We start from the raw sequence: 23,766 nt of genomic DNA on the forward strand, positions 1-23,766 counted from the left end.
AACGGAATTTCGACGTTAGACCAGGTCATCACACGCTCTTTCATATCCAGATTGATACCGAAGGCAATCATAAAATCTGCGCCTATTATCACTTCGTCTACAATATCGGCAACTATAAACTCGTAATTCACCGATTTATTGGCAATAGTTAGTCTCAGGGTAATCTTGCCGTGTACTGCCGCGGGCTCCCCCGTTGCTGTGCGCAGTCTGACTCCATTAAGTTGCGTTATTTTTCCCTTTACCAGATCTGATCTTATGATGGACTTTGATGCGCCAGTATCTAACGTCAGAACTCGCTTGTCACCATTGATGTACCCAGTTGTTGTTAGGTTGTGACTTTTCTGTTGTACTATTGCTATGGAGATTGTGGGGCCATCGTCGATGGGAGCCAGTTCATGCCCCGCTGGACTGGCTCGATTTAGTTTAACGGTGACTCCTTGGTGGACTGTTGAGTCATTCCTCTACCATCTTTCGTTGGAGGTGGTGACGATGACCTGGATCGTTTGCGCTTAGCTCTGCATTCGCGCGCAATATGACCTGCTTTATCGCAGTTGTAGCATCTAACCCTGGGCTTAGTCATCCCTGCTAACTTTGTTTCTTCTATTACCTGCCTCATGGCGTCCTTGATCGAGTTAACGAGAGATTTGGGTTCGCTACATTCGGTCTCCAGTTGGCGAATCTTGTGGGTCTGGGGCTTAACAATTATTCTTGCCGTCTCTTGGGCAAGGGCAAACGACACAGTTTCGGCAAATGACGCTTTTGGTGACGCATATGTTGCACATTTAATCTCAGGGTCACGTATGCCATTCACAAAGGTTTCGATTTTCATACGGTCCAGCAATGGGTGATTCTCTCCTGGATACGCCATTAGCACCAAACGTTCCACCTCAGCTGCAAAGTCTTGTAACGTCTCGTTTGCCCTCTGTACTTTACCCCTTAGTTCCATAAGGTAGATGTTTTGTTTATGTTCGCCACCGTACTTACGTTCCAGTGCAGCAATAACATCTTCATAGTTGTTTCTAGAAGCGACAGGAATACTCTGTATAACATCAGCAGCACTGCCCTTCAATGCCAGAAGTAGTGCAACCGCTTTGTCGCTGTCGTTCCACGAATTTCTAGAAGCCACTGTCTCGAACTGTAACTTGAAAACATTGAATGACGTAGAGCCGTCGAATACAGGAGGTTTGATTTTTAGCGTGTTATCAGGAACTCGCACCGGACCACCTTTGATTTCCAGTTCCGACATTTTCTTCTCCAGATTCGTAAACCTGTGGTCGTGGGCCAGAAATTTCTCGTCCACAGACAGAATCTTCTCGTCAACCGACTGCACTTTCTTGTCCAACTCTTTAATTTGGACCTCCACGGTTTCCACTCTCCTTCCAATAACTTCTGTAATGTTCTCGAGTTTCTCGTTCATTATTCTCGAATTTTCATCTAACTTTCTGGCATTCTCTTCGAACATTCGTCTCGTGTTTTCTTCTAACTTTCTGGAATTCTCTTCGCTCCTTCTGGAATTTTCCTCAAACTTTCTGGCATTCTCTTCGAACATTCTTCTCGTGTTTTCTGCTAACATTCTGGAATTCTCTTGGAACATTTTAGCCAGCATTTCTCTTAAATCGTCCCCCCTGGCAGCTACTGACGAGACTTCCCCACCGTTGGATTCGCCCATTTCCGATAAATCCACTTCATCCTTACTGTCAAACTCATATGTATCGATGTTCATACCACGGCGCTCGAACTCATCCAACAGGCGTTTTTGTAGCTCAGCCTTGTTGCCAGTAGAGGACAATTCCAATTTATTTAGCTCCTTCTTCAAGTCTTCCACTCGTAGATCCTTAAACTTCATCGTAGTATTATCGTAATCTCACTTCCGACACCAATTGTTACGTTCTTGGATTTCACTTAAATCCCGTGTAGACGTTGTTTTATTTCCCGATACAATTCGTACCAAATATAACGCAGGTTCTTTCAGATTACGATTATTACAATGATTTTATTCACACGACTTTACTTTGCACTTTACTTTACACGACGGTTTCAATTCGCGATCTGATTCACAACTGACTCACTGCCTTTCCATTCCCTCTATTTATATGAGCCCTGCCTGTCGCTACAGAAGTTTCTAGACGATCTGGTAACACCTAGATCACGAACAATCTACCAATGCAACAAACACATTGAGTAACAATAACAACAACAAACTTACTGAGTGAACAATAACAACAACAAACTTGAGTAAACAAACTTACAATAACAACAACACATATACAGGCGAGGGAATAACAAAGAAAGAGGAATAACAACAACACATATACAGGCGAGGGAATAACAAAGAAAGAGGAATAACAACAACACATATACAGGCGAGGGAATAACAAAGAAAGAGGAATGACGTTTAACAAGAATTGTACGACAATAACAAAATGGAAAATGAAAGAGGAAATGGAAGGATGTAGAAAAATCTATACAGTGGTTGTTGTTGTGAAGTTATTCAAATAAACTGCGTAGTAGAAATTTACGTTACAATTCAAATTCTTAAATTAACGGAATTCATCTAAATTAACTTAAATCTAAAGTTATATTCGTAACAATACATTATGCAAACAGGATTTAGCAGTCTAAACGTGATCTTATTTAAAACTTTTGCTGGTGTACAGATATTAAAGCGCCCGACAAATTGAGACGAGCATCTAAAGGTATTCATGTGAATTCCTCTTTTCTAGTACGAAATAGTAAAACGCATTTCCAATAGGTCGCCGACGACTACTAGCGGTGTTATTGTACTAAAGGCCACAGCTGATTTTGACACATCCATCTGTTCGCTGGCTGCATAATTACGAAACGCGCCTAGAATTTCCACTACGAACGAAATGTTAATTTTCTTAAATTAGCATAATATTACAAGGAAAACTACTATTTAAAACACAAAACAGCGATCCCAAGGAATTATGTCGGCATTATATCAACGATTTTTGAAAGTACTTGAAAAGTGGCCGGCAGACAAATCAAAAGTGGGCAGGTAAACAAAAAAGAACGAACATCAAATTCCTATAGGTAGACCATCATCATGTTGTATATAACTCATTGTTGCCATATCCCATTATGTACTAACAACTATTCCCACATTCTTCATACCTATTACACTATATACTAGAGGGTTAAGCTGGATTGCCTATTCTGTTTTATCTTTGTAATTTATGACCAACCTGTTGGGAACATGAAAAAGTCCTGCCGACTTTATTAATTAGCGTATTATTGTTGACTTAGATTTAGATCTTCCTACCATCTCTATACCTGTGTTATTCTTTCCAGACTCTTCAGTCTTCTCTTCTATAAATAAATAAACAGTCGATAGTTAGTCTTCTTAGTGTTTGCCTCGCATAAAAAAGTAGTGTCGCGTGTTATTGTAGTTTTGTTCTATTAAACAATTATACATATAGATATATTTCTGCAAGTGATATTTTCAAAAATTATTCAATATTTGTTGTTTTGAAAATTGCCTAAAGTTTAAATAGTTTTCTCACAATGTCTTCTACTTATTCATATCAACTGATTGGTGAGGAATATTATTTTGGCACTGGCGAGAAGTAAGTAATTATATTTTTATTCGCAAATAATGATCAGCTAAAACCAACCAGCAATAGTTAAAAAAATGTTTTGGAAATTTCCATTATTTTCTCTTGGGCAACACGTGTTTTATCCAACAAGTGCGCAAAATAAAAATAAACATATAAATTGTTGAATATAATAATTTTAATAATTTTTTATGAAATTGAAAAAGAAAACTAATCACTTGCTGTTTTTTACAACTATATGTAGTCCATTCAACAGTGTATGTTGTGGTTTTGTTAGGAGAAAACCAGTTTGGGATGTTATGAAGTTCTAAGGCTTCTTTGTAAATGATTTCGAGCTACTCTAGTAAAAATATCGTATTAAATTGTATTTTTTATTTAATTTTTAACTTATGGATACGAAATTTTTTTTAATTTTCATATTATTATATTTAATACCGTTGGACTATCTGTCTGCAAAATTCGATTTGGATTTTTTCGAAACATTAAAAGTGATATGGGTGAAACGTGTTTGACAGAAATTAATGTCTTTTAATTTTTGTTATAAGTAACCTGCACAAATCACTGCTCAATCAGTCTTATATCTTAAAAAGTAATCTAAGCAAATAGAGAAAAAATATTTTCTTTTTCATAGAGATTAAAAACTCTTCTAGACAATGGTTTGACATACCCTACTTTTAATAGTCTCGATCGATTGGCTCGGGCAAATTTAACGAAATCTGATTATGTTTTTCACATTACGCGGTGCAAATTACGAACTTGATATTCAGTAAAATAGACATAAACAGTAAGGAATATTGAAGTCAAACAGGGTCAAGTCTGAGATACCCTTCACTTTGGTAAAGGTACTCTTAAGAGATGCTCATAATTGTCTATAGAACATACATATAACTTTTGTACGACCATGGACCTCAACCTATTTCAACAAAAGTCAATACACGTCATTCCAGGCTCAATTTGGTACGTTAAACACAATTTCCTCACAATCGGGAAAGTTGGTAGCAATATCAAATAATGTTAAGTATCTGGGAGTAATCCTAGACAGGAAACTTAAATGGAGAGACCACATACAGCAACGGATAGAAGAATCGTAGGCTATACATGGGTCTTCAATCCTAAGATGATACACTGGATCTATAAGAGCGTTATTAGACCAATTAGACAGCAATGACAAAAAATGTAACGTAAAATCATTACGGAAGTTCAGAGAACGTGTTTCCTATGCATATGTGGGCAATGCGGACAACACCAACTAGGGCTTTGGAGATAATAGATATCCAAATAAAGTATAAAGTGGCAGTCGCAGCTTTAAGACTCAAAACAATGGACGAGTGAATAGACACCGGACACAATATACCGCACAAAAACATATTACTGGTTTCACAACCAATATCTTTGATTCAGACCGCATACCTGAAACGAGAGTTGTCACAGTATGCAAAACTATAATACCGGGTGGAGAACAATGGAATAGCGGAACACTAGTTCAAACTGTTGCTACACACTTGCTCTTGATTAGGAGAAAATACTGGACAGGGACTTTTTATTGTTGAGCCGTATACCGGAGGAAGTTCAAGTCTTAACAAAGTGTCTTAACTGGATTACTTCAAACCTAGGACAAAATACAACAAATATAATTACGGATAGCAAACATGCTATAAATGCTATATCCTCCAAAACAGATTCAAACTGTACTGGAATGTATAAAGACCATTAACAATGTCTCACAACAAAGACCTGTTCGAATTTTATGGGTACCGAGTCACACAGAAGTAATAAGCAACGAGATAGCCAGCCAACTAGATAGAAGTGCAACTTCACAGCCCACAATAGATGTGACCAGCTTCAATAGGGTTCGTCCTTTGACCAAATAAATGTTCTGTGCCAAATTTAATCTCATTGGGATCATAAATGCGACCTGTACTTTGTTTACAATTTTACAACCACAGACGGACGGAAATGCATATATGGGTCTGTATCGCTTGCTTTTGCATATTACAAAGATATGTACAAATAATAATTTCCTGAATTACTTTTGCATATTACAATTTAATTTTTTTTTTTTTTTTACATTTATTTTACATTTTTTAATTTAATTTACATTTATTTCCTTTGCAATTGATGCGGCCAATTTAAAGTTAATTACAAAGATTCCTTGAAAATAACAAGTATTTTCAACTAAACATTTCATTGTATTGCAATCAAGCTTAACCCTCGCATACTATTTATATCATTATAACATTTTACGCACCCAAAATGTATGTATGTGAACAAACATAATATGAACAAACATTATATCAACTATTCAATTCTATATATTTTGTCAGGGATCTTGGTGAACAGATTAGAAAGCAAGTAACAAATCTCTCGAATCCTGCAGCTTTAACAGCAGACGTTACTGCCCAAATTACCAAACAAATCGATTCCATTGAGCGTTTAGCCAATAACACATACGGTCGTAAATATAAACGTGTCTACGATTCAACAGCCACAGGTTTGTCGGCCCAGCAGTGTAATCAAGTTTTATCGTCCGAGTTTTTGCAATACCTCAACGAAGATAGCAAAAAGAAAAATTAAAAAATAATCACCCCAAAAAATATACAACAAATAGAAAAAAATGTGGCCAGCAAAATTAATTAGAACTTATTGTACTGCGGCCCAAGGTAGTCGAACAGTGCCTCACATACCGGTGTTATGCCAAGAAGCTATTAAGTTCTTAAATCCCTCACAACAACAAGTTTTCATCGATATGACATTTGGTGCCGGTGGTCATACAAGAGAAATTCTAAATCGTCATAAGGATATTAAGGTGTATGCATTGGATCGCGATCCCGTCGCTTATGAACTGGCAAAAGATATGAGTAATGAATATGAAGGACGTCTCGTTCCATTGTTGGGTAAATTTTCCGATTTACCTCAACTGCTAGATGAACATAATGTAAAACCTCATAGTGTAGACGGTATGCTTTTCGATTTTGGCTGCTCTTCAATGCAGTTTGATGAGGCGGAACGAGGATTCTCCATTTCGAAAAACGGTCCACTTGATATGCGTATGGATCGTGGACATAACAATTCCGAACAAATTACCGCTGCCGATGTTTTGGCCAAAGCCGAGGAAGCAGATCTGGTGAAAATTTTACGTATATATGGTGAGGAGAAGGGTGCCAAAAAGATTGCTCGGGCCATTGTTGAAGCACGTTCGGCATTTCACAAAATCGAAACCACCAAACAATTGGCCGATTTAGTGGCAACATGCCTGAGTGATACACCATATCGTATGGACAAAATGCAACGTCCCACCCATGTTGCCACGAAAACATTTCAAGCTTTGCGTATTTTTGTTAACAATGAATTAAATGAAATTAATTATGGTATGATTTTGGCTAATGAATATCTCAAACCCGAAGGACGTTTGGTTGCCATCACCTTCCATTCACTCGAAGATACCATAGTTAAACGTCATTTGAATGGTAATGTTATTGAAGGTTTGGCCAATCCTGTACCGCTTAAATACTGTGGTCATGATGTGACACACGATAAGGAATTGGTAGAATCATTTGTATCATCGAATTGGAAACAATTGAATAAACATGTTCTAGTACCCAGTCATGAGGAGGTAACACGTAACAGTCGTAGCCGTTCTGCAAAATTGAGAGCTGCCATCAAATTGAAATAGCTTTGTTTTAGAATTAGTAAGTTTAAGAAGTTGCGGATATGAATGTATATCGATTATGTTGAGTTACATTTTATTTAGATAGTTTTCGTAAGTATAATTTGTATATTTAATTGCAAATGAAATAAATGTGTTTTTTTTTTTGAAAAAAAAAAATGGAAAATTTTGGTGTTACATTAAGAGTCGGTAACTATAGTCATTGACAAAGGTGCTGACGTAATCAAGAGTGCTCAATTAACTAAAATAGTGTTAGTAATTGTCAAAGCTTTAAATATGTTAACAAAGATAATATATTTAGAATCAACCCTTTTAAATTATTCCAATTTATTATAAACCAATAAGGATGGACAAAAGTAGGGCGATGCGAGACTATATGATATTCACCACTTCAGCTATATACAATAGATGATCCTAAGATTATTACTGTAATCTATATATGAAATATCATGTCAAACGGACAGACTCAAGATCTGATATACCATTTTTTTTAACCGGGCATAGTTATGTAGGAGACCTTTATCTAAATCTGGCATGAAATCGGACATAAATATATCTCTAGTCTTTGGCACTATATGCAAAAGTTGCTTATAATCGGCAAAATATATTTGGGAACTATATATCTTAATCTGAAACGCTTTCAAGAAACTTTATACACGTCATTCTAGAATCGCTGTGAAAATGTTCTTCTCAATAGGACCAACATTGGGACTTTGGGGAACCATTATGAAATCGGACGAAAATATATATGGGAGTTATATCTAAAGCTGAACCGATTTTCATCAAAAGTGTTCGTCCTTAAGGCAGAAAAATGTGTTGTGACAAATTTCATAAAATTCGGACGAACATGCATAAATTTCTTGAAATCACAATATAGCTCGCAACATTTATGATAGGGCTTTGAAATTATTACTACACATAGGATGTTTGGTATTGAAAATTGAATATATCGGTCCACATATTAGTACAGCCTACATATAACGGAACCTTCAAGTATTCGGATTTCCACCGAATTGAGTTCTAATTGGGTAGAAAATATTCCCACCAAAATTATCAATATCGATTCACTTTTTACGGTTGCCCCCATACAACAGTACCTCCCAAATTTCGGTATTTTTTATTTTATTTTTTTAGTTTGGTCATGTTTTCAACCAAATTGGCTGTAATTTACTATTATGAATTTTCATCGGGTAGAGAATTTCCATAACAAAAATATCAAGATAGATCTAAATTTCGGTGTAGGTATACTTCCCTGATTGTTTGCTAGTTGACGCACGTTTTTCAACCGAATGGCTTTGATATTTTAGATTTTTATTGGATCCAAATTTACCTACCCGAAGCATCCATATAAACCGATCTTGATCGATATTTTTAATGTCCAACTCATTGTGGAGGCCCGGTCGAACTTAATGAAAAACATCGCAAAGCTTTTTTGTTTTTAAATACTATTCATTACCACTATTGTCCCCCTGCAAAACATGCAAACTCGTTTGCAAATTGCCACCTATTCACAAAATACAATGCAGCTATTAAATAAAGGAGAATTGCAACGAAATAAAGCATTTGCTAAAAGCTCTTTTTTATCTAAAAATTCCCGCCAATTTTTCTTACAAAATTTATTTGGAAAAATATTGACATTCTGGTCGTCACTGCCGTAGTAAGAAGTGCATAATTTGTATTATTAAAACAAAATAATAAAAAAATGTTGTTAATTGGAAGGAATATTAATTGGAGAAATATGTAAGTTCATTTATTGGTGTGTGTGTTATTTGTTTCTTGGTTGCTTATGTTTTAAGAATAACAAAATAAAATTGGATTATAAATACAGAGTTACTGAAATGTTTAATTAAAATGTGATTTATTAATAATATGAGTCATTCCATAGCGGAAGAAATTCTTTAGAAAATTATGGCAATATAATATAACAACTTAAGATGAATTTAATGTCTTCTGAGTTTGGTAGAACTATGATTCTTAAGATCAGCACAATAAAGGCAACATAGTTTAAGGTATTATAATGACGTTTTGCATCATGGTTACTACTGGTATGAATAGAAAAGATATAAATGCTGCTATAAATATTAAAGGTATATTTTACTGTACTTTAGCGCTGAATGATTGAAAATTTGTCCCTTAAATGTAGGAATGTCTAAAATATTTATTTATTCATTTACAAAATAGTTTTTAAAATGTAGAAAAAGGCGCCGAGTAACTATGACCTTATGCGCACCATTAGTTAGTTACAGTAGATATACAAGACTTATGATAATTGATATTTATATATAATGGTTCTGAATTAGATGTCATGCTCATTATGAGTGTTAAGTGCCAAACGTATTCGATTCAAAAAATCGTTAGAGGAACAATTAAGTATTTTTATACCCTTCACCACACTGTGATACAGTGTATTATGTTTTTGTGCATATGTTTGTAAAAGGCAAAAGGAAACGAAATAGACGCATTTTTCCTTTTGAGAATATGCATAGAATCACTTCCTAAGTCGATTTGTACATGTCCGTCCGTCTGTCTGTCCATGTTAAATTGTAAAAAAAGTACAGGTCGCACTTATGATTCGAATTGCATGAAATTTGGCATAAGTCACTCATTTGGCCCAAGGAAGAACCCTATTGAAATTGGTGAAAATCGGTTCAGATTTAGATATAGCTCTCATATATATATTGGTCGCTTTAATGTAAATTTTGCACCAAAGTCCATATATATCATTCGATTTCCACGAATTTTAACATAGCGTATTTAATTAAGTCAAGAATGATGTGCGCTAAGTTTCGTGAAAATCGGTTCAGATTTAGATATAGCTCTTATACATAGTTTCGCCCGATTTAATGTAAATGGTACAGCAAAGTCCCTATATATCTTTCGATTTGCACGAAATTTGGTATAGAGTGCTGAATTAAGTCTAGAATGTTGTGTGCTAAGTTTCGAGAAAATCTGTCCGATTTAATCTAAATGGTGCACCAAAGTCCCTATACATCTTTCAATTTGCACGAATTGTGACATAGCGTACTTAATTAAGCCAAGAATGATGTGTGCTAAGTTTCGTGAAAAACCGTTCAAATTTACATATACCTCCTATATATATATATTCGTCCGATTTTAAGTAAATGGTGCACTAAAGGCCCATAGCTAGGCCGATCGACACATCGTACTGAAGTTAATATAAATAATTCTGTGGTAAGATTCGTTGAAATCGGTACAGATTTAGGTATAGCTTCCATATATAATTTCGACCTATTCATGTTAATTGTACACCAAATTATCAATGGGTTCTGATTGGGATTAAATTTGAAACTGTTTGAAACAAATAGCGTGTGTCAAGTTTACTTTAAATCGATTTACTAAATTAAGCGTAGTTTAGTTAGTCGGTTTACATACAGATAATCACATATTTAAGTTCATTCAAATTCACGTCAATGTTCCTTCGAAAAGGCGACGTCTGCTAGGATACATATGAAGAATATACCCAAAGTGGTGAAGGGTATCATATAGTCGGCCCAGTTCGACTTTACTACTTTCCTTACTGTTTTTTTTATTTATTTTTTTTGATGTTTCAACTGGTTCGTTATCATGGTGTAAAATTCCTCATTAAGTTTTCCATAATTCAGGACGTTTCCTGCGAATTGATTCGCGTAAATAATTTTAATGTAGTATTCATTATTGACCTCTTATCTTGTGGCAAGAATTTATGATGCACCACTCCATTCCAGTCGAAGAAAATTATGTGCAAACCTTGACCGAACTTAACGTCCCTTGATTTGAATGTCATAGCCATACACAAATGATTCGTCACCACTTATAAACTTTTTGAGGTATCACCTTCATCGTCGTTGACGATGTTCGAGAGCTCCCGAGCAACATAACAGAATAAAGTTGAAAATAACGGTTAACTGTACCAAAGTTTATATTTGAATTGCCCCATCTTTTCCATTTCCTACAGATTTTTTCGCGACAGTTTCCTTACGTACCTTATTTATAGATAATTAACACTTTCGAATCAGTTGATTATGCTCGTATAATATTTGCACATCTAATTTTTTACTAATTTACCTCGTATATGTATGTTTACACACAAATATGTTCTAGTCTGCTGATATGTCTCAGTTAATTTCGTCTTCGAATCTTATCATATAAAATGATTTTCTGTTATCACTCTCGTATTCGTAGGTAAATGTTGACGATTTTTAATACGGGTATGTATGTGTCTGTATGTTTTGCGAAGGCACATACCTTTTTTCACTGACCCTAAGAAATGTGGAAAAACAAAAACATGAAATAAAATTGATAATCTGTTTATATGGGTGGTTGATGTTGATACCTCTAAGCTAGCTGATAGAGACTCGAAATCAAGCCAATTTTTTTGTTAATAATTTTGCAAAATAGGAAATTTTTCAATTTGAGTTTCGTTAGTACTGTGCTAGACATCGTTTGGTTGGTATCGGTTAAACAAATAGCTAACAAGAAGCGTTTATTATTTACATAACGAGTATTCGAAAAATAAAAATAGTTAATAAAACACAACATATCTTTTTTATCTTTTTTTTTTTGCATAAATAGTCATTTGAAGCCAAATAAAACTGCTGAAAATATGTCGGAGGCCAAATTAATATCCGGTACACAAGTGGCCAAGTGAGTGTTTAATGAAAAATATTTTAATTTTTGATTTATGGAAAGTTTTTGAAAAAATTTAATTCTGGAAAATATTTTTAGTGAAATTCGTGAATCTTTAAAACAAAAAGTTGCCGATATCAAAAATGATTTGCCTGATTTCAATCCCGGTCTATGCATTGTCCAAGTTGGTGGTCGTGAAGATTCCAATGTTTATATTCGCATGAAAATCAAGGCAGCCAAAGAAATTGGCATTGCTGCACAACATGTTCAACTGCCCAGAACTACAACTGAAATTGAGCTACTTGACAAGGTAATTTCAAAATTGATTTTATTATGCAATGCTTATTTATGTTTATGCGATTCATTGACCTTTAGTAAGTCCAAAAATAAATGTGTGAAAATTTATTTAATAGTTCTTATCAGAAATTTGAAAGTGCATACGATTGTGATCGGTTTTGAGAGTGTGGATTAGATTTTGTTCCATTTGCTATAAATTTGAAGAAAAGTAAGGTGTTTTTTTATACATCCACCCATGTATCTTTGTTAACCAAAATAGGTCACATAACAAATGCGATGACAGATAAATGCTAATCTCGAAACCTATAATAATAATGGAAATTGTAAAAGAATTTTCTAGAATTACTTCAAATTTGTAGAGATTTCAAATTAAAAATCCATAGAACAAGACTTCAAAAGAAGATGTAATGTGGTTTGTGTGACTTAAATGGCCTATTTGGCTTTGTTTCAATTAAGGGAACCTCCCATTCTCGATTTTAAAATTTCAAGGTTTTCAATGGGCTGGTAAATGCTTGCTAATGTTTGTAACTTTGCACATATATATTTCAAGATTTAAAAGAGAAGAAAACTAATTTAGAAAATTGTTTGTTGTTGTTTTTTTGTGATTAAAGGAAAATCCTTCTTTTTGATGGCGGGCATATGATAACTCCCCACTTAAGGGAACCCCCCCCCCATTCCCGATTTTTTATTTTCATGATTTTAAATGGGCTGGTAAATGAATACCAATGCTTGTTAAGGTTTGTAACTTTGCACATATATATTTGAAGATTTAAAAATGAAGAAAAATAATTTACAAAAAAATTTTGTTGTTGTTTTTTTGTGATTAAAGAAAAGTCCTTATTTTTGATGGCGGGCATGATAACTCCTCACTGGCACATCGGAATTCGAAAATTCCAATGGTGTTAGGTTAGGTTAGGGATGTACGGCTGTTGTAAAACAACCGTCCACTCGGAAACTATGTCCATTGTGATCATCCTTTATGTATAGGTATACCTGTAAAGAAAAGAAAAAAGATAGTGGAAGAGTAGGGAGAGAGATAGTCAGAAAGGGGGGAGCGGAAGAGACATTATTTTAGCCAAGTCAATTTTTTGACAAAGCCTAGAATTTGGTTAGGGTCTATTTTGAAGAAGAAGACTAGATTATCAATTTCATAACATCCAAACTGTTTATGTCTTCTGCTGATCAGCGATGGACATTTGCAGAGGATGTGCTCAATTGTTTCCACTTCTTCTTCGTCCTCACATAGACGACAGTAATCCTCTCCACTGGAGTCCCACTTAGAAGTGAGAGATCTAACTTTGCAGTGACCAGTAATGATCCCCACAACGATTTTGATCTCCCTCTTTTTGTGATCCAGCAGAGAAGACGTTCTTTTACGAGAGAATTCTGGCCAGATAGATTTAGAGATTCTGCATGCAGGTTCCCTTAGCCACCTGTTGCCGACTACCTCGCAGTGGAACGCGGGGATTCTGCCAATGAAATAGCTTATAGGGGGTTTCACAGATCTCTCAATCAGAAGATTGGACGACTGTGACCCACCTCGAGCAAGCTCGTCGGCTATCTCATTCCCTTCAATATCGTTATGTCCTGGAAACCAGCATAACCCAACTGTTTGACGTATATCACTCAGATCGGTCTTACAATCATGAACTGCTTTCGAGTTTATAGTATGCGACTTCACCGCTTTCAGGGCCGCCTGACTATCTACGTAAATAGTCACCGGTCCTGTAATATCGGTATTAAGTGCTTTTACTATCTCGGTCACTTTCGTGATTGCAAGAATCTCTGCTTGAAAGACGCTACAATCATTGTTGAGTTTATATGATTTTCGTATACCTAATTCCCTGCAGTAAACGCCTGCGCCAGTGCCTTCCTCCATCTTAGACCCGTCTGTGAAGATTGACAGACCTGGCAGAGGTAGGGAGCCACTAGTCCAGGATTCCCTGCTAGGAAATTCAACTTTAATGTCATTAAAGTCCCTATGGGGGGGAATATAGTCACTGATATGACTATCCCCCCTAAAAAGGTCATAACCTGGCGTTATGTTTAGGATGCTGGCATGACCATAGTTCAGCGATTTCAAGGCATCTGTTTCCCGGAGTCTCAGGGCACACCTAGCAGCCTGGAATTTGACCAGAATGTCCAAAGGTTGGAGATTCAAGATTGCATTCATAAGTAATAAGTTCTAAGATTATAACTAAGTATAAACTCGAAGATGGACTCACCTCTTGTATTTGTGTTACTGCTTCCCCAATGGAAGTGATGTGCGTTGGCGTCACATCCCATGATGATATCACCAACTATGCTCATCTCCTCCAATAGGCGGCAAACAACAGTACCGGGTGGGTCAGGAGCCTCATAGGGAAGATAGACGGCAGAGACTTTCAGTGGCTTCGTGATACCTCTGTCTAGTCTTGCTGTCGTCATATCTCCATTGCTGAAATTAGAAAGAAGCATTAAATTTAACTCCTTTTTAGCAAAAATACACGTTCTCACCTTCTCTCCATTGGAGGTAGACAAAAGCGTGTATTTTGTGTCGCCCAGTCCAGTCACCTTGCCTTTGTACAGGTAAGGTTCCTGAATGAGCGCCACGTCGATGCTTGAGGAAGAAAGGGTGAGTAGCAGTTCAGCAGCTGCTGCTCTACAGTGATGCAGATTAATCTGAACCACGTTAAGCGCTTGCTGCTGCCTGCTTATTGTTTTGGAGTGGCGAGGCGGAAACAAAGTTTCCCCATTCCATAGACAAACTCAGCCTTGTTCTTCCTCAAGTACTCCTCTCCCGCAGAATCAGTTGCGAACTTCGCGACTACACCGCCGTTCCTTTCAAACGAGGCGAGGATTCTCCACCTCCTCGTCTGAAGGCCGTTCTGCTTCTCCAATAACCTCAGTGTCTTCTCCAGCCCCTTGAAAGGTTTTGGGATAAACACCGAGGTTACCATACCGCTCGGTATCTCTTGGACCGCAACGGCTGCCAGACGACCACCCTCCCAAAGGGGGTCCAGGCTTTTGATTGTCTTCTTAAGAAAATCTGAAATCTTCTTAGTGCGACAATCAACAACCTTTACCCCTTTGTAAGAGGAGGTCAGGCCAAACCGCAGGCTCTCTCGATCAACCTCGTCGGACAGGAAGAGGTCCTTCAAATAGCTGTCGACCAGCTCCCATCTATCCTCACTGATAAACCCGTCAGGGTCAGCTCGGTCGATGATCGCTACCCGCAGATCTTCCGGAACCTCTTTCGGATCAGCAGAGTCGCTTTGCTCAATTGTAGGTGTTTGGGCTACCTGCTTCGAGACAGCGTGTTTGGTTTTCACCCCACAATCGCTGCTCTTGGCAGGTTTCTCCTTCGACGCTACCACCGAAGCAAAGGAAGCAGAGCTCTGTACGGCCGACGACTGCGTGGGCCTCTTTGCAGCAGGTTGTTGCTCCTCCGAGTACCTCATTCTCTTGACAGCCGTGGGCTGAGGTCGAGATTTGGCACCCGGGGTAGCAACTACTGCAGAGGTATGCCAAGCAGACGCAGGCATCTGCTTCACGTTCGCTACCTTCTGCTTGTCCACTGGCGACTGCCCAATTGTCACCGCCTTGGCTGTCAGCTTTGGCAATTCGGCAGAAGGTGGATTGACGGAGGGCGATTGTGCCTTGTCGGTCTTCTTGGAGGCCTTTTTACGGGCTCTCTTTCGAGCCGACTTCGACAGTCCCCTGCCTTCTGTCTTTGTGGATTCTGATGTCTGCGACGTCTCAGTACTCAGTTTACCCTTTGGGGGTGCTGAGGGCTTAGACGTCTCAGGCATCAGCTTCCTGGATGTACCGGGGCCATCAGCAGGTTTCTCCTTCTTAGAAGGGACTACCGTTAGAAAGAGTACATGTCTGGCTCTCGTATGAACTAGGATTATTGACTTCGCTCTAAAATTAACAAAATGGCGGACCTTTGAAAACATATTTTTAGAAAATCGCCGAATTTTTACCAAAAACCAAGTTAAAAAATAAGGAAGATTTTCACCGATTGGCTTTATCCTAGTTCATACGATAGCTATACACTCACAGAGAAACGTGTAAAAATTTGGAATCGATTGGGTTATTAGTTTTTGAGTTATCGTGCCCGCCATTCGCAAAAGAGAAAAACGCGTTTAAAGTTTGAGAAGCCCTTTAGCCGTCACTTGATGCTGACACAATAAATCGGCTATATCTTCAAGATTTCTTGAGATTTTCACTTGAAATTTTGTAGGGACATTCTTGAATTAGTGTAGATTCGAATTAAATCAACAAAAATTTTGACCCCGAGAATGGGGGGGTCTCCTTAAATTAAATTGAATGTCAGTATACATTTCAAAAATTTCCACTATAGGATTATTGACATTCCTTTGCAACGAAGTTTCCAACTGCATTATTGAAACCATATTAAACTGCTACGACTTCCGATTTTATGAATAATGGGTGGAATCTATAGAAGATATACCAAAAACGATGTTTATATCCTCCACCATGAGGATGACATTAAAATATCTAAAATTGATAGGGGATGCCAAGAGGAAAATCATGTTATGATAGGACCTCGGATATAACGAAAAAGAGGTGAGAAAAAAATTTAAATTCTCAAATTACCTACTAGTGGGTTACCGTTATTGAAAAACGTGTAATTCGGTTGAAAAACGTGTACAAAATTCTTAAAATACCGACTTGAGTCAATATTAATAATTTTTAGTACAGAGATGTGGGTTTAGCGCTATGTGGGGGTTCTTAGAACCCAATTATCAAATTATAGCCAGTTCGGTTGAAATATGTGTCTTCTAATCGTCTAAATACGGATATTGAGGGGTACCTTTTGTGGGGGCTACCCTGAAACTTAGATTTTTTTTTATTTTTAATTTTTGCTTGAAAGCCATGCCCAAACATCTAACAAAAACGAAATTAGGGGACACACGGAAATAAGGGACTACCCCAAAACCCCTATATACTATCTTCGATATATGCCATCTTCGAACTTCCAGCATTATATACTGGCTGTATAGTGGATCGATATTATTAATTTTTGGTAAGAAGATTTGTCACTCAATTAAAAACCAAAATATCAAGGTTAAATATCTATTAAAAAAGATAGGAAATTTGGAATTGCCATGCTATGGGGACTACCCAAAAGCATGGACCGATATAGACTATCTTCTATCTACCTGCAGTAAAAAGACATTTACAGTGCGGTCATCTAATTAGCACACAACTGAAGGGAAAACGTTTGGAATACTTTTAAAATGTTTTTATTCAAAAAGTTTATGTGTACTGAGTTAGAGCGATTAAGTGTGAGAACAGAAAATTATCACGGGAAATTTATGATATATAACGGTATTTATGAAACAAGGGGCGCATGTAATTAGCTCATCTTGGAATTTTTAACTTAAATGCAGTTGATTTTAAAAACTATATACAAAAAATTTCTTCGTGTTGTGCTAATTAGGTTACCGGCACTGTATATGCAAGTACTCAGCACTCTACGGACTGGACGGAAATAGTTAGACATCGCTAGATGGTCTTAGAATTTTATCCTGACCAAGACTACATACGCCAATATCAAATAAAGAGCATATATTTCGGTACTTTTGGATATCGTCTTTATACCGATATGTCTTTAAAAATGGTGACGTGCTCGGAAATTTCGCCATAATTACCAGGAGGGAAATATCTTAGATCAAAAACTAATAAATATGAAATTCTTAATTATTCGGGAACCAAAAAAAATATTCCCATCTCAATCCAACACGCAAATAGTGAAAAGTCCCATACTCAAAACGCCATTTACGACCGATCAAGTCTTATACGACCGTTTGGTGCCACTCATTAAGGGTGAGAGAAAATTCTCAAAATTCAATTAAGAAGTCTCGAAAGATTGATAAAATCGATCCCGACTCCAGTAAGCAAATTTAACCATTGCCCGTTTGTCTCGATATCATCAAGTAGGAACGTGTTGTGGACATCAATGACAGACATTTGAGACAAATTACTGTTGGACAATCTCCCACAAATAAATGATTTAGACGTACCGCCGAGTTCGAAAGACGTAGAGTCCTATGTTCTTGGAAATGTCGTCATAATTACCAGGAGGAAAACATCAAAGATCGAAAACTTATATAATAAACAGTTCATATGAAATTCTTAAATATTCGTAAACCAAAAAATCCTTCCAACTTCGTTTGCCCAATAAATACCCATTATATTCAGCCTTATTCTGGATGTCAATTCCATGTGAAATGATATCAACATCTTCCTGTGAATTTTTTCGCATTCTCGCTTTCGCCTTATTCTGAATGAAGTTCGAAAGCGAAAAAATCCGCTTTGGGAAAAAAATTAGGTATTCTGAATTACAGGGAGTAGGAAATTTTGTGCGAAATTTTTCGCTAATAAATTTAAGGGGAGTTGACTACAAAAACATAAGCAATAACTATTTTTGTGAAAAATATTTACACAATACTTATTCTATGACGATTTAGAATATTATAAATGATAGACTGGAAAACAACCAATAAAATGTCGAAATTAACATGGGAACCAAGTATTGACAAGGAATATATGAAGGTAGTTTAAATTTTCGAAATACACACTTCTGCAAGAAAAAAATTTTAAAAATTATGGAAAAACCAAATTTTTCTTAACTGAAAAACTTACGAACAAAAAAATATTTTTTTAAATTATCGTAATCATAACATCGCCTAGGGAAATAACGAAATTAAATAAAAATGTAATTAAGTGTGCTGCATCAAAACTTATAACGAATAACTAACGAAATAGTCTAATGCTATTTCCCTGATGAAAAGACTTTATTTATTTTTTTTGGATAGAAATTTATTTAAAACTATAAAATAAGTAAAACTTATTATGGAAAAAATAAAGGCTTTTGGAGACGGATTTTTCATTTTTTTCACCCTTACTTGGATCCTTGGAACTTCTTAGCTGCTCTTCAGAGGGTCTTTTGTATTTCAGGTCTGGATTCTGAAAAGAGATAAAGTAAAAAATGGGAAACAAAAGAAATTACAATATTTTAAAATATTACCTATTAGTGTTATTTATAAGTTTTCCAGTCCTTTGAAACTATTTTACCCTGAAACCCATCAATATTGTAGGCCATGACCAAATGGTTGCAGTATGGAGTTGAAAAATGCTACCTAAAAACAATTCTATTAAACATTAAAATTATATTATTAATGGAATACTTAATACTTACATAAACATGTTTCATTTGAGGGCTTTAGTGGTGTAAATCGCTAAAAAAAATGCGACGCACTTACCTCCACGAACTTTAAATTGAGACTATCGCCAATGGAAAAATAAAATACTCAAAATTAAGTCAAAAATAATTTTTTTCCGTTCTGCATTTTCTTCGGAATAACGGTGAAACCTGTTTTGCACTGGAAAACAATGTTGCTTTTGTAGAAATTATCCTTTTCATTAATGATTTCGCCAGTCAGAATGTGTATCGTAAAAGAATCGATATGCGAACTCCTGCATAACTGGTGGCGTCAGGAGTTTTTCGTTAGCGTAATACATAACGATTTTGAAGCAATTTCTACTTTTAAAACTGCATGTACATGCCATATTGTAGGTTGCCATATTTCTAAACTTTAATTTATTTTCTTTTAATTACAAAGCTATTATACAGCGGATTATTGATATTTCACATTTGTATTGTTATAAAGTTTAAATAACAATAAAAAGTAAACATTTTTAATAAAAAAAAATCAATAAATAAAATATTGAAAAATATTACACAATTAAATTACAATGGGGCAACACATATTGCAACTTAAATTACAATATGGCCACACACGTTAGAACTTAAATTACAATATGGCAACACAAATCTTTTTTCAACCACCATTTTCGAAAACTCGAATCCGCATCTCGCATTTTTTGCGTCTCCCTATGTATTCAGAATAAGGCGAGAATGTGAAAGCAAAAATTTTTTTGCATGCGAGATATCTCCCAACGAATATTCAGAATAAGGCTGATTAAGTTTAGTACCATTTAGATCTACATCAACAATTCTTTCACCTTATATACACCAATTTTAAAAATAATATCCTTATGTTAGGGAGAGAAAAGTCTTACTAATATATCTTACTAATATTTGAGAACCAAAAATATCTTCATAATTTTGTTGTGAATTGCATTCACCGCTTAGGTAACGGATTTCCAAAAGCTCATCACTATCTTAATCCCAAAACAAAAGTAGTGAATAGTCCTAGATTTCAAAATTATATATACTTTTTTTTTGTTAATCCCTGAAAATCTGTTTTTTCTTAAAAACAAATTTCGAAAATATAGTCGAACAAATGTTAACATTTTCGCAGTAAAACTATTTTCAATTACAATTATCTTATGCTTTATTTTCTATTTATAGATTAACTCGCTTAACAATGATCCCAATGTGCACGGTATTATTGTACAAATGCCACTCGATTGTGATACGAAAATCGATTCACACAAAATCACAGATGCTGTACATCCCGACAAAGATGTTGACGGTCTGCATACCATGAACGAGGGACGTGTATCAATTGGTGACTTGAGTGGTTTCATGCCATGCACACCATGGGGTTGTATTGAATTGATCAAAAGATCTGGTATCCAGATGGCCGGGGCTAATGCTGTTGTATTGGGACGTAGTAAAATTGTTGGTACTCCAGCGGCTGAACTATTGAAATGGCATAATGCCACTGTGACGGTGTGCCATTCGAAAACCAAGAATATTGAAGATATTGTAAGTGTTGAGTGAGTGAAGAGAGGGGAGAGAGAGTGAGGGAGAAAGAGAATAACAATTTAATGTTAACATATTGTGATTTCAGTGCCGTACTGCTGATATTTTGGTTGTAGGCATTGGTGTACCCGAAATGGTTAAGGGTTCTTGGATTAAACCTGGTGCCGTTGTCATCGATTGCGGTATTAACGTCAAGCCTGGTAAGTCGCAAACAAATTATAAAAAAATAACATTATTTACATCTCATAATTTAGAGGGGACACACACTTATGTTATCACCATCTCCCAAACTAATGTTATCAGCAACCGATAGTATTGTTGCCTAGTGTGTTGAACCCTCTGATAAGCAAGGTCAAATGTATATTTTTGTTAAATTCAAAAATATTTTTTACGTTATTTTTAATTTTGTTTATAACGTCACTCTTAATTTTTTTCTGCAGACCCAACCAAAAAAAGTGGTACTCGCTTGGTGGGTGATGTTGCCTTCGAAGAAGCTAAATTAGTTGCTTCAGCTATTACTCCTGTTCCAGGTAAGTGAAAATTAATATACCATTCATGACAAATAATAACAATATTCTACCAGTATAACATTATAAGATCTTAAGATCTCCTTATGAAACCAATATACATTTGTTGTTTGCATTGTAGGTGGCGTTGGGCCTATGACTGTTGCCATGCTGATGGAAAACACTGTACGTTCGGCATCGAAGGCCGCCTTCAACTTGTTGAAGAAATCATGGGAATTGGCTCCCTTGACTCTTAGACCCGTAAGACCAGTACCAAGGTAAGATTTTTACAAAATTGTTATTTTTACTTTATAAAAATTACTATTTTCCATTTACAGTGATATTGTCATTGCCCGTTCCCAAACTCCCAAGGATATCTCCATGTTGGCCAAAGAAATTGGTCTACTCGGCAATGAGGTGTCTCTGTATGGCAATAAGAAAGCTAAGATTGCTCTCAGTGTTATGGATCGTTTGAAGTCCAGAGGTGATGGCAACTATGTTGTTGTTGCTGGGTAAGTTAAAGAGTAATTTGAAATTTCAGAACCCATTATAATCATTTATTTATTGTAGTATTACACCCACTCCCTTGGGTGAGGGTAAGAGTACCACCCTTATTGGCTTGGTACAAGCCTTGTGCGCCCACAAACAAAGAAATGCCGTTGCCTGTATGCGTCAACCTTCACAGGGACCCACATTTGGTATTAAAGGTGGTGCTGCCGGTGGTGGTTATGCCCAAGTTATCCCTATGGAAGAATTCAATCTGCATTTAACCGGTGACATTCACGCCGTTACTGCTGCCAATAATCTCTTAGCTGCCCAATTGGATACTCGTATATTCCATGAAAATACCCAAAAAGATCAAGCCCTATACGACCGTTTGGTGCCACGCATTAAGGGTGAGAGAAAATTCTCCAAAATTCAATTGAGACGTCTCGAGCGTTTGGGCATTAATAAAACTGATCCCGACTCCTTGACCCCCGAGGAAATGGGCAAATTTGCCCGTTTGGATATTGATCCCGACACCATTATGTGGGAACGTGTTGTCGACATCAATGATAGATATTTGAGACAAATTACTGTGGGCCAATCTCCCACCGAGAAAGGATTTACACGTACCGCATCTTTCTCCATTTCGGTGGCCAGTGAAATTATGGCCGTTTTGGCTTTGGCTCAAAATATGGAAGATATGAAAACTAGATTATCGAAAATGGTTGTGGCTTTTGATCGTAAGGGAAATCCAGTGACAGCTGATGATTTGGGTGTGACCGGCGCTTTGACTGTGTTGCTCAAGGACGCGTTGGAACCAAATTTGATGCAAACTTTGGAAGGTACCCCCGTGTTGGTACATGCTGGACCTTTTGCCAATATTGCCCATGGCTGTTCGTCAATTGTTGCCGATGAAATTGCCTTGAAATTGGTTGGCAGTGAAGGTTTTGTTTGTACCGAAGCTGGTTTTGGTTCTGACATTGGCATGGAAAAATTCTGCAATATTAAGTGTCGTTCATCGGGTCGTAAACCAAATGCTGTTGTTTTGGTTGCCACTGTAAGAGCTCTGAAAATGCATGGTGGTGGTGCTCCAGTTACCCCAGGTGCTCCTCTTAACAAACAATATACCGAAGAGAATTTGGAATTGCTTGAAAAGGGTCTGCCCAATTTGTTGCAACACATTTCCAATGGTTGTTCATTTGGTTTGCCTGTCATAGTGGCCATTAATCGTCATAGGTATGGTTGACATTTTAAAAATTTCTTTAAAAAAAAAAGAAATAAAAATCTATTCAATTTACTGTTTTGTTTGTTTCCAGTTCTGATACTGATGCCGAACATGAATTAATCAAATCCGCTGCCGTTAAAGCTGGTGCCTTTGCCGCCGTTGTCTGCTCCCACTGGAGTGATGGTGGTGCTGGTGCCACTGAATTGGCTGAAGCCGTTATCAAGGCTTGTGAAGATTCCAAGAACTTTAAATTGTTGTACAACAGCGAAATGTCTTTGTTGGACAAAATGAATACCATTGCCCAGAAAATGTATGGTGCCGCCAAGGTAGAATTGACCGAAACCGCCCAAAAGGATTTGGAGAAGTTGACAAGTGCTGGTTTTGGCCAATTGCCAATTTGCATGTCCAAGACATCTGGTTCTTTAACCGGTGATGCATCCATTAAGGGAGCACCTAAAGGTTTTACATTGACCGTTAATCGTTTGTATGTGTCGGCTGGAGCTGGTTTTGTTGTTGCCATGTGTGGTGAAATATCTAAAATGCCTGGTCTGCCAACACGTCCCTGCATTTATGATATTGACTTGAATACCGAAACCGGAGAAATTGAAGGTTTATTCTAAAGCAAAAAAGAAGACAATTTT

At 36.6% G+C, this 23,766-nt stretch overlaps 3 protein-coding genes across 3 annotated transcripts; all 3 read left to right on the plus strand.

Annotated features, from left to right (window-relative positions):
• The first annotated feature begins 2,946 nt into the window (after positions 1-2,946).
• Positions 2,947-6,171, plus strand: LOC133321010 (ubiquinol-cytochrome c reductase complex assembly factor 2). Its single transcript, XM_061530116.1, has 2 exons — positions 2,947-3,019; positions 5,900-6,171. The coding sequence occupies exons 1-2, from the start codon at positions 2,949-2,951 to the stop codon at positions 6,147-6,149; spliced, it is 321 nt and encodes a 106-aa protein (XP_061386100.1). The 5' UTR covers positions 2,947-2,948; the 3' UTR covers positions 6,150-6,171.
• An 18-nt stretch (positions 6,172-6,189) lies between these two features.
• On the plus strand, positions 6,190-7,248 carry LOC133321018 (probable methyltransferase-like protein 15 homolog). Its single transcript, XM_061530121.1, has one exon. It carries the CDS (start codon positions 6,190-6,192, stop codon positions 7,246-7,248), a length of 1,059 nt encoding a protein of 352 aa, XP_061386105.1.
• Positions 7,249-11,835: 4,587 nt separating this feature from the next.
• Positions 11,836-23,756, plus strand: LOC133321009 (C-1-tetrahydrofolate synthase, cytoplasmic). Its single transcript, XM_061530115.1, has 9 exons — positions 11,836-11,886; positions 11,968-12,178; positions 20,552-20,911; positions 20,997-21,108; positions 21,349-21,438; positions 21,557-21,692; positions 21,753-21,926; positions 21,985-23,136; positions 23,217-23,756. The coding sequence occupies exons 1-9, from the start codon at positions 11,846-11,848 to the stop codon at positions 23,743-23,745; spliced, it is 2,805 nt and encodes a 934-aa protein (XP_061386099.1). The 5' UTR covers positions 11,836-11,845; the 3' UTR covers positions 23,746-23,756.
• Positions 23,757-23,766: the final 10 nt, after the last annotated feature.

The sequence above is a fragment of the Musca vetustissima genome, unplaced genomic scaffold (genome assembly GCF_032173495.1).
Source record: "Musca vetustissima isolate MV318-11 ecotype Yass unplaced genomic scaffold, APGP_CSIRO_Mvet_v1 utg42242, whole genome shotgun sequence".
Classification (NCBI taxonomy): Eukaryota; Metazoa; Arthropoda; class Insecta; order Diptera; family Muscidae; genus Musca; species Musca vetustissima.

What these genes read in the sequence shown, in the direction of transcription:
- LOC133321018 (XM_061530121.1), top strand. Translation starts at nt 6,190, where the DNA reads ATGTGGCCAGCAAAATTAATTAGAACTTATTGTACTGCGGCCCAAGGT.
- LOC133321010 (XM_061530116.1), top strand. Translation starts at nt 2,949, where the DNA reads ATGTCGGCATTATATCAACGATTTTTGAAAGTACTTGAAAAGTGGCCG. An exon ending in GACAAATCAAAAGTGGGCAG is followed by an intron (nt 3,020 to 5,899) that starts GTAAACAAAAAA and finishes ATATTTTGTCAG; the next exon opens with GGATCTTGGTGAACAGATTA.
- LOC133321009 (XM_061530115.1), top strand. Translation starts at nt 11,846, where the DNA reads ATGTCGGAGGCCAAATTAATATCCGGTACACAAGTGGCCAA. An exon ending in CCAAGAATATTGAAGATATT is followed by an intron (nt 20,912 to 20,996) that starts GTAAGTGTTGAG and finishes TTGTGATTTCAG; the next exon opens with TGCCGTACTGCTGATATTTT. An exon ending in CCCGTAAGACCAGTACCAAG is followed by an intron (nt 21,693 to 21,752) that starts GTAAGATTTTTA and finishes TTCCATTTACAG; the next exon opens with TGATATTGTCATTGCCCGTT.